At 36.1% G+C, this 10,853-nt stretch overlaps 1 protein-coding gene across 1 annotated transcript in view; it reads left to right on the forward strand.

Moving 5' to 3' along the window:
• Positions 1-10,640, forward strand: part of LOC107755287 (very low-density lipoprotein receptor-like) — a 17,898-nt gene extending 7,258 nt beyond the window's left edge. The window contains exons 6-13 of the mRNA XM_016572035.1: positions 861-1,032; positions 1,220-1,435; positions 2,454-2,572; positions 3,600-3,739; positions 5,197-5,341; positions 8,419-8,493; positions 9,166-9,329; positions 9,718-10,640. Of these exons, the coding sequence (XP_016427521.1) occupies positions 861-1,032; positions 1,220-1,435; positions 2,454-2,572; positions 3,600-3,739; positions 5,197-5,341; positions 8,419-8,493; positions 9,166-9,329; positions 9,718-9,747 (1,061 nt within the window). The 3' untranslated portion in view covers positions 9,748-10,640. The remainder of the gene's footprint in view (positions 1-860; positions 1,033-1,219; positions 1,436-2,453; positions 2,573-3,599; positions 3,740-5,196; positions 5,342-8,418; positions 8,494-9,165; positions 9,330-9,717) is intronic.
• The last annotated feature ends 213 nt before the right edge of the window (positions 10,641-10,853 follow it).

A 10,853-nucleotide genomic window follows, 5' to 3' on the forward strand; every position in this document is an offset into this window, starting at 1 on the left:
CTGCCCACTGCTCCGGGTGTGTGTTCACGGTGTGTGTGTTCACTGCTGTGTGTGTGCACTTTGGATGGGATAAATGCAGAGCACTAATTCCGTGTATGGGTCACCATACTTGGCCACATGTCACTTTCACTTTGTATGTGTGTATTTGGGTCAGTGCCAATGTAATATTATTATTTTACTATTACATTTATTATTATATTTTGAAATAGCTTTTTTAAAAATTTTAGTTTAGTGCTGTCAAACGATTAATCGCGATTAATCGCATCCAAAATAAAAGTTTTTGTTTGCATAACATATGTATGTGTGTACTGTGCATATTTATTATGTATATATAAATACACACACATGCATGTATATATTTAAGAAAAATGTGTTATGTTTATATATTAAATATATTTATATATAATATAAATTATATGAATATAAATATATACATGTAAATATTTTCAAACTTTATACTGCATGTGTGTGTATTTATATATACATAATAAATATACAGAGTGCACACACATACTGTATATTATGTGAACAAAAACTTTTATTTTGGATGCGATTAATCACGATTAATCATTTGACAGCACTATTTTAGTTTAAGTTTTGGTTTTTGCTTTTGTCATTATAATTAGGTTTTTTTAATAATTATTTTTTTATATATTTCTATTTAGTTTAGCTTTTTATTTTTAATGCGGTTTTAAGTAATTGTAATACTTTAGTATTTTTAGTTAGTTGCCAAGGCCACATTTTTAATTTTACGTTTTAATATTCTAATTCTCTAATATTTATCTTTTGTTTTATATTTATTTCTGCTTTAATTTAGTGAACAAAAATGATTTTAGTTAACACTGGTTTGGTTTGTACAGGTGTTGCTGCTCGTGTGGTGGTCAGCACTCACGAAGGTGTTAAATGGTTGGACCTCAGTGGCTCTGAGAAAAGAAACATCACATATAAAAGAGCCTCACCAGGACCTGTTTCTGCCCTTAATGCGAATAACACGTTATACTGGATCATTCCTGAGAATGACATCATCTACAGGTGCAGAGCCATTCAGATTAAATAGAAAATTATACCCATTATTATCATTACTGCCGAAATGCTTAAAAATTCTTCCAACACAAAACGCATTTAATTTAGTTCAATCCTATTCACATATAAATGAGCCTCACCAGGACCTGTTTCTGCACTTAATGCAAATAACACATACTGGATTTGTCTATTTCAGGATGTCTTTAGACTCCAGTGACCTTAGACCAGCTGTGTTGTTAAAGGCCTCCACAGGCATTCTGGGATTAGCGGTAGACTGGATCCGAGAGCTTTTGTACTGGGTCAGCACCAGAACTCATGCTTTACACGTGGCCTCTCTGAATGGCTCCAAACAAAGTGAGCTTATCTCTGGGCTCTCCAGACCTACTGCAGTTGCTGTCCAGCCGCTGCTAGGGTAAAAATACTGTCGTCTTCACTATATACATTTTAGCCACTTAAATTTAAAGTATAATGTGACATTTCTGTGTGAATCATAATGTTCTGCTGGAAATAATGTGGGACAGGACTTTATAAGTTAATTAGAATTTGAGTTATACGGTGGATGGATATTTTTCTTTAAATGTAATTTCAGAGGTGGAAAATTATTATTATTAGCAACTCATTAGAATATTAAACAACGTAATACAATGTAACATTTTCTATAATAAGTGCTAAGATTTTGATGTGTAATAATAATAATTTATTTTAGATTAATGTCATTGTGATGAATTGTGTGCAATAAGAACAAGAACATTTAATCTGGAAAAATATGGCCAATATTGATTTCTTGAATTACATCCTTCAATATTGAAATTAAAATTCTCTCATCATTTACTTACTCTTGTTATGTCACAGATATAAATGACCTTCTTGGAACACAAACTGATTTTCAGAAAAATCACGCATTTCTGTGAGTTCTTATAATGCAAGTTCAAGGGTCCCTCAAAGTTGACACTAAAACTACAATCTACAAGCTTAGCTGATAAATCAATGTCTTTAATGCTTTGAACTTTTTTTTAACTACAAACCATTGCTTTTGTTCTGTTTTGTGTGTGAAAGCACAGAGGACTGTCACTTCTTGCATACGTTTAGCATTATGTCAAACATTCTCACACACATCTAACGTTTTGCTTCAGAAGACATTGATTCATCAGCTGAGGTTATTCTTTTGCGTGGTTTTTGAAGCGTCAATTTTGAGGTACCCATCCAGTTCATTTTACGTATTCACTGAGATGGATTGTTTTTCTAAAAATCTCTGTTTGTGTTCCACAGAAAAAAGAAAGTCATATACATCTGGGTCTGCATGAGGATGAGTAACTGATAAGAGATTTTAATTTTTGGGTGAAGCATGCCTTTAAGGTTGGATAATGTTTGAATAAATTTAGTTAGTTGTCTGAATGAGTTCAAACTCTAAACCCGTTTTTCTTCCCCAGGTATGTGTTCTGGGCAGATAGTGCAGCGTCCCCCAGAATTGAGCGTGCCAGTTTGGATGGGACGAGCAGAATAGAACTGATAACTTCATCTATACGTTATCCTGTCGCGATCTCTTTAGGTTAGACTTCTCATAAGCAATTAAGTTGTGAAATCCAGCTTGCTTTTTTCACTACATCACTTAGTGTATAAAGGTTTTATGCAAATTATACCGAACTCATCCTTAAATTAATGCATGGATCATACACCTTGAAAACAAAGTAAGGAAAAATTAGAAAATAATGCACACCGAGGTGGTGGTGACGCGAAGAGAAGTGGCCGTTATACCTCAGTAGTGCATTATTTTCTAATAATTCAAAGGACCGGAGTCAGTCATTCCACATGTACTACAGTAGCCACTCCTAAAGACATTGTTCAATGTTGTAATTCATGACATTTGTCAGGTTTTTGTCCTTAAAATGCTCTTGCATGTAGGACTAATTTCTTACACATCTCATCCAACGCCTCTGTTGCTAATTCCAACGGAGGCTTGAGCCATTGATAGCAGACGAACTTATTAATAAAGTTATTTAGCGTGTATGAATTACCTGAGTTAAAGGGACTTCGAGTCTCTCTGTCTCTCGGCTGCAGATCTCTACTAATACCGAAACCTAAGTTCATCTGCTCCAACAACAACGCTGTTATTACCTCGCTAGTGAGAAAAGTCATGTAGCTTTTAAGTTGCTAAACTATTTTACTGAGTACTGTATGTGTGTGCATTTGAGTGGGAGAGAGAGCAGGATAAAGAGAGTATGTGCTTTCCATACATAATAAAATATGGAAATAATTAGTATTTTTTTATCCTGTTGGTTACTGAAATCATTTGGCAAAGTGATATGGACATGTAAAGCGGTCAAGACCTGCCTGGAACTACTTTAGCCATGTTTCCAATTATCAAAGTCAATTATGCAAACTTCAGAAATGAGGCAAATCCAGATTCTGCTGGTAACTGCAGCAAGACAATAGTGTCATTATTCAGCTCCAGTCAGTTCAGTGTTGATTTACTGTAGCTGAGTTCAATAACTGTGTTTGTCAAGGTTGGTCACTAAGCAAAGGGGTAAAAAGTTAATAAATAAACCCATTGATATATTTTTTCTTTGCTCATTTAGATATCCCTCGTGGTCTGCTGTACTGGGCTGACTCTGGTCTGCGCATAATATCAAGGGTTGCATTTGATGGGCAACATAGAAAGACAGTTGTAGAGTCCAACGGATATCTAGATCAACCATTTGGACTGGCCGTATTTGAGGTACATAACACAATGCATGTCACTTTTCCTCAATCTATATAATTATTTCCTTACCAATGACCATAGTTTATTTTTATAAAATGTGTATATATATATATACACACACACACTTGTGTCCCAACTTATATACACATATATATATATATATATATATATGCAAGCACTCGTCGGAAATGTAACGCCCCTTACCATAATGGCGAGCTTCATCTTTCAAAATAAATGTAAAGACAGTAAATAATGTCATTAGTTTTACCATCAGTTCAAGCCCGAAAGGGGAACAGAGTCGCGTGACAGACACAGTGATGATGCAGTACACAAGCCGCGGTTAAGACAGCTGACTCTACTGTGATGTGACCCTGTCTCTCTCTCACACACACACGCGCACGCACGCACGCACGCACACACACACACACACACGATGCGCAAAACTCCACATTTGAACAGTAAATAGCAAATACTTAAACTAATAACAAAACAGTAGCTGATTCAGAAGCGCCAGATTGCCATAGCAAAGTCAGAAGAAAGAGTCTTAACTTTGATAAAGAATTTATCTTTGGTTTTGAGACTTTAGTCTTTGCAACTTCAGGGATCTTATCTATGCACAATCAGCTTGTAACACTCCAAAGAGAAAGGAAAACTTGAAATCGCATCATATGACCCCTTTAAATACTATGAATTCAGACATACTGCAGTGTTGGGGCTAAGACATTACAAATAATGTTACGTAATCAGATTACTTTTTTTTCAAGTAACTAGTAAGGTAATCAATTACTTTTTCATTTACAAGCAGTTCTAATCTAATGCGCTGCTGCACTGTAACACACACACAGACAGTAGCGCGTACATCACGCGCACAGAATCATTCAGCGCAGAAATGTATTGTCAACACTGTTCTGTGATTTCTCAATAAAATAGCTTAGAAACGGAAAAGTTCAAGCATATATTTCTTAATAACTAAATTCCACAGCTTCACTACTAGTAGAGAGACGCTGCCAGGTAGAATTAATTCACTCACGCAATCGCTGTCTCACTAATGCATTCATATTAATGTAATCTTTACTGTGCTACTTTATCTGTATCTGATTTAGAATGAGCAGAAATCTGTGAGAAATATAACGACCCAAAGACAAAAGAACTGATAAAAAAGCTGTTATAGGAGCAACAGCCATGTGGGCAGCGCTGTGTCATATGCCATAGCTGTGCACAAGGTGTTTGTCACAGCTCCAGACTTATTTGTTCATTAATGACGTCATCAGCGACTAGTCGACTTCGACTCGACTTTCATCACATAAAAGTCGACTTCAAAAAATCAGAAGTCGTTCAACCCCTAACACACACACACACTTTTGTCCCTTGATAATGTTTAATAATATCCATATTCATATATTAAGCATTTTTATTGATTTATGAAAATATTAATACTATATTATTGATGTTTTAATGTATGTCCCCTGCAGAGTCGAGTGTACTGGAGTGACCAGTTGACCAACTCTATTTGTAGTGCAGACAAGCACAATGGCAACATGCTCCAGGTTTCTCAGAGACTCGGTTCTGTTTCACCAGCTGGACTGGTCATCCTTCACCCACTGTTACAGCCTTCAGGTAGTCAAAAATATTCTCTTACTCAACTTGTTTTTCTTCCATATAGTAACTAACTTTCATTCTTGGTAGAGCGACAAAAGTTAAGCGTGTTAAGTTTCAAAAGGTTCAAAATTCAGTTAAGCTGTAATCAGCTCCACAGAAGACCATTGTGTCTTTACTCAGCTCAGCTCAGTTCATTGTTGGATAAAAGTGTTGATGCTGCAAGATGCAATTCAGCTGTAAAGGAGCTCTACAGAAGACAGAATGTTATTTCCGTAACCTTAAAGACTTCAGCCTCAAGTGACATGTACAGACTTGATCAGTACTGTACAGTTTAAAAACATTCCCGTAGATCAGGAGTTCTCAAAGTCTACATTCAAAGGTCCAAATCTGAATTTTAATCAGTGTCAAAGGTCCGGACCCGAACAATTGGTTATTACAAAATTTGTTTTTAATAAACATACATAACATGCATAACAAATAAAAATTTTTTTTTTTTGTAAAAATAAAGTGCAAAAGTGGCAAAACAATTAATTTACATTTACATTTAGTCATTTTGCCGACGCTTTTATCCAAAGCGACTTACAATTGGGGAATACATAAAGCGATTCTTCTTAAAGAGGCAAACAGACACAGGAAGTGCTTGAAATACCAAGTTTTAGGCATTGTTCAAATAAGTACAAGCTAGGAAAGGGAAGGAATAAATAAATAAAAAAAAATTTTTTTTTTTTTAAGATGAAGTCAAGTAGCGTTTAAAGAGATGAGTTTTCAGCTGTCGCTTGAAAATTGTCAGGGATTCAGCATTCCGGATAGGGGTGGGAAGATCATTCGACCAGCCAGGAACGGTGAACGAGAATGTTCTGGAAAGTGATTTTGAGCCTCTCTGTGATGGTACCACGAGGCGTCGCTCACGGTGGAGTCGCACGGTAGAGTCGATGGTTTACACTCTTCGGTCTTCACACGAGGAGGCCGTCACGCGACGGCTGCCGCGGTAAACTAAGCTTTTTTATACCCCTCTCACAAAATACTAAATTAATTCAGCTGGACACACTTTCCTTATTTTTTCCACAACAAATGGCCAAGCAAGCGCAGACACTGACAAGATACGCGATACAGAACGAGACCAAACGCGATATCAGCACGTCTCCACACAGTAAACAAAACAAGAAATAATTAGTGTTCTTGAAATACGAAATTGGGGCAGGTCTGGACTGAATTCCCTCCGGGTCCGGATCTGGACCGGAGTCCGGACTTTGAGAAGCACTGCCGTAGATGGGATGCATGATTCTACGCAGACGCTACATTCCAAAGAATGTGTGGTTAATTGCATTAGCTATAAAACAGTAACATGATTTCATATTTTTAATCTATGCTGTAATGCATAGAGAGCAAATGAATGTTTTTTCCATTTGACGATGTGTGTGTGTGTGCGCGCGCCCGTGCAACTTGCTGTATGTGGGTTTCTCTCTGAGTCACCCATCTCTTCTCTGACAAACCTCAAATTATTTGCTCGACTAATTTTGGTTAGTGAGCATTTGTGTCTGTGTATATTTGTGGTTCTCAGTTACTGGTATAATTTACTGTTAACTCTTTTGTTGGAGAAGCACCTACCTTGTAAACATGATGTTACTTTTGTCTGTATCTACTAGTTTGTAAATGTAATACTGTAGTTGCTATAAATGGCTTTTTCGGTGGTTTTGTAGTTTAAAGAGTCTGTGTGCGCAGTAACACGCTGCTTCACTGGTGCTGTTCATTTTCACATCTTTTTTTTTTTTTCACATGTTTTGAAAAAAGTGAAAGGTACTTTCCAAGATGGTACATCTGATGTGGGATCACACTTGAGAAATACCACTTTTGCAACGGTTTCTTGTGGGCGTGTAGTTTTGTGCAGTGGTTCTGAACTGGGTTTGCCGTAGGACCCAGGAAGTATGTGAAAAACAAAAACAAATACAAAACTATATTATCCTACAAATGTAAACGAAAATGTCCTTAAAACCAAACACTGAAATATATTAATATTTCATTGAACTACAGGGATCTGAAGTTATTTTTAAAATGTATAGATAAGCTTTTTAAATGACTTAAGACAAGTCTTTGTATTTGCTTTTTCTAACTATATGTATGATTATGTGATTTGTTGCATTTTTCATTTTGCATTTTCAGACAACGATCCATCAAACACTACACTTGCTGTGGAATCACACTTTTCCTGTGAATGCCACGTCTGCTTGTTTTATGCAGTTTCTGCAGTTTCTTGTGGGCGTGTAGTTTTGTTATACTTTGTTTTAGGCCAGGCAGTGGTTCTGACTTGGATTTGCTTCAGAACCAAAAACGGACATGACAAAACAAAAACAAGTAAAAAAAAAAAAAACTGATTACCATACAAAAATAAGCAAAAATGTCCTCAAAAACAAATATTTCATTATAAAACGGATAGTTCCGGCCCTTGATTCTGATTGGTTGAGCCAAGTTCGAAGCTGTTGTAAATTACTCTACAAACATACACCTTTTGTTTACATTTGTGTGTTGATCGGCAACCACTTCGTTGTAACCACAACCGTTTCTGAGGAACTACATTGTTTGGCGGAAGAATAATGCTTTTATTAATATTACACTTTATTTGCTCTGTTCTATTTTGTGAAACCTTACTACGTATATGGAATAACCGTTTTATAAAAGCAATAAGCCCCGTGAAGCTGTGGTTTACAGTGAATTTATAACAGCTAAGGGGGTTTTAGGCACTCCACTTCGCGTCGTGTTCCAAATCCACTATAAACCACGGCTTCTTGGGGCTTATTGCTTTAAAGAACTACAGGGATCCGATAAAATGATTAACATGACAAAGGCTGAACAGGAATATCGATGACAGTATTTAGGTTTCTAATAATCTTCTAATCAACATGATAGCATTTTTCATAAACATGTTATTTCAAATCAGCTTTACAGAAATTCATGTTGATGTTTATAATACCTTAAAGCATTATCGTCCACATTTACAGTAGCAGTTAAGCATGTTGTCTGGCTTTAAATTTGTGCCGCAAGACAGTAGTCAAAAACATATTGGAAGTGTTTCTTAAAAGTTATTTTTGCATTTTCAGGCAATGATCTGCTGCAGTCGGAAACAAGAACACCATTTCCTGATTCACAATTTGCATGGCTCTTCTCACTGACTGGTTAGTCTAACTTCTCTGTTGCAATTCATCTTTTTGAGAAATGTCCTTCTGTGTCCCTTCTTATAGTTCAATTCAATTCAAGTTTATTTGTACAGCGCTTTTCACGATACAAATCATTGCAAAGCAACTTTACAGCAAATTAAGTTTCTACAATATTTAGTGGTAGCTTATCAGTGGTGACTGTCAGTTAATGTACATATGGCAGAAATGTACGGAAAAATCAATTAAAGACGTAATCAAACAGACGATGTTAAGTTTTGCTTGACTCCAAAAGAGTTTATTAGGTCAGTAAAAGCAAGTCCTAATGCATCATTTGTATTATCAACGTGAATGTTAAAATCTCCGACAATTAGCGCTTTATCAACAGTAACCAATAGGTCTGAGAGGAAATCTGCAAATTCTTTTAGGAAATCTGTATATGGCCCTGGTGGTCTATACACAGTAGCCAGAGCAAGAGATACGATAGATTTCTTTTGCATATCTGACAGTGTAACATTAAGCAGAAGTATTTCGAATGAGTTAAACCTGTATCCTGTCTTCTGAGTAACATTGAGAATATCACTATATATTGTTGCAACACCGCCGCCACGACCAGTCTGACGGGGCTCATGCTTATAACAGTAATTGGACTAATGTTCCCTTGATCACCTTTATTTGTTCTTCCTCTGGTAGTCATCATCAGTTTGCTGCTGGTGGGCGCAGTGCTGTGGCGGCAGAGGTCTGAATTCTGTGCTCCTCGTTCTCTTTCTCTTGGAGACGAGACGCTTAAAGAATCCCAGGATCCTCTTCTGTTATCCAGGCTGCCTGTAATACATGAGCGTAAAGGAAGAGCCACGGTATTTTTATAACCTTCACACTCAGATTATTTAAATAGGGCTGTCAGCAGCGTGTCTGGATATTTGTTAACAGTAAATCACTGATCATGTATTTCCAACATATTTTAACTTCTAAGCTAAGAAGGGGGGAACAAGAAGTTTCTGAATTCTACATATAGCCTCTATGGAAACAAATTAATTTTTGAATTTTGTTTGATGGCTGTTACATGTTTGATACTGTTTCATGATTAACTATATGTATCACTGATTTTATTTCTGTTGATTTGTTTATATAATATGCATTAGATTTTCAATAGTAGCCTATCACACACTGTTTTGCATTGTTTTCCTGCTGACATTTTCAAGTGCCTGCTTATTTGCACAGATAATGTGTTGCTTGCGTTTTCAGGATGGCACACAGAATGGTTCAACGCACTGACATGGACAGAGTTTTCCTGTGAGAGGACCTCTACATTTCCTGTGGTGGATATCACATCCCCCATTTCCTGCTGTGTTTGGGAGAGAAACTAAAGTGAAACTAAAGTGAGGCAGGCAGATGGATTCCACACAAACATCCTGCTTGCAGACCCCAAAAATGCGCTTAAATACTTGCCAAATGTCTGTTTATGATTGATAATCACAGAATTAATCAAACAAAGCATTCAAATCAAACTAAGCATTCAGTGGAACATGTTTGTCTTATAAAAATATGCTATTGTCACTGTATCAGACTTTTTAGTCCTTTAACTGAATTGTATCAGTCTGAATGATATCTTTCCGTTTGCATTGGGGATTCCACTGGACACGGAACAGCAAAATGTCACCATAACAGTGTTCTGAGCTTCAGGTCAATAATTAATCAACCATGTTATATGGTACAAACAGTGCTGTGAGTCATTACATGATATTTATCTGTTTCGAGCTTGTTTAAAGGTGCTGTTCTGTTTAGTTCTTACTGCTGTATTTTATGAAGTGATAAATGTCCATTCTTCATTGAATGTGTAGGCGCACAATTTGACCAATCTGTCTTGTCTTTGTATGTGTGTGCATAGAGACAAAATCAGTTTGGAAAATATTTTATTTTGAAATTCACCAGTGCTGTTAATGCTTTAGACTACAGAGATAGTTGTGTTTATTTATGTAAGGAGAGATTTTTCTGAGAGATTGGATCACTTTTCCTGTTCTCTTCAAGTTATAGTGTTAAAACTGTTAATCATTTAGGTGTAAAACAGGTTTTTGCTCTTCCTTCTGATTGTATATAGTTTGAAAAAAATGTGGTTTGAATGCTTTTAATGACTCATGGTAAAGGGAGAAATAAAATATAAGTTGGAAATTGTACTTTTGATACTGTATATTTTCAGCAAGTTTTCTCTCTCTTTTTGTGTACATTTACTGATTCTGTTATTAAAGGAGAAGATGGAAACCTCATCTCTAATTCTATGAGAATAGGGAAGTACAGCTAAAAATACAAGGACAATGAGGAATGATATCTTAAATCACTTTAAGAATGGTTTTGACAGCTACTTAGAATCTCGATTATTTTAA

This window comes from Sinocyclocheilus rhinocerous, unplaced genomic scaffold (assembly GCF_001515625.1).
Source record: "Sinocyclocheilus rhinocerous isolate Xijiao unplaced genomic scaffold, SAMN03320098_v1.1 scaffold2637, whole genome shotgun sequence".
Classification (NCBI taxonomy): Eukaryota; Metazoa; Chordata; class Actinopteri; order Cypriniformes; family Cyprinidae; genus Sinocyclocheilus; species Sinocyclocheilus rhinocerous.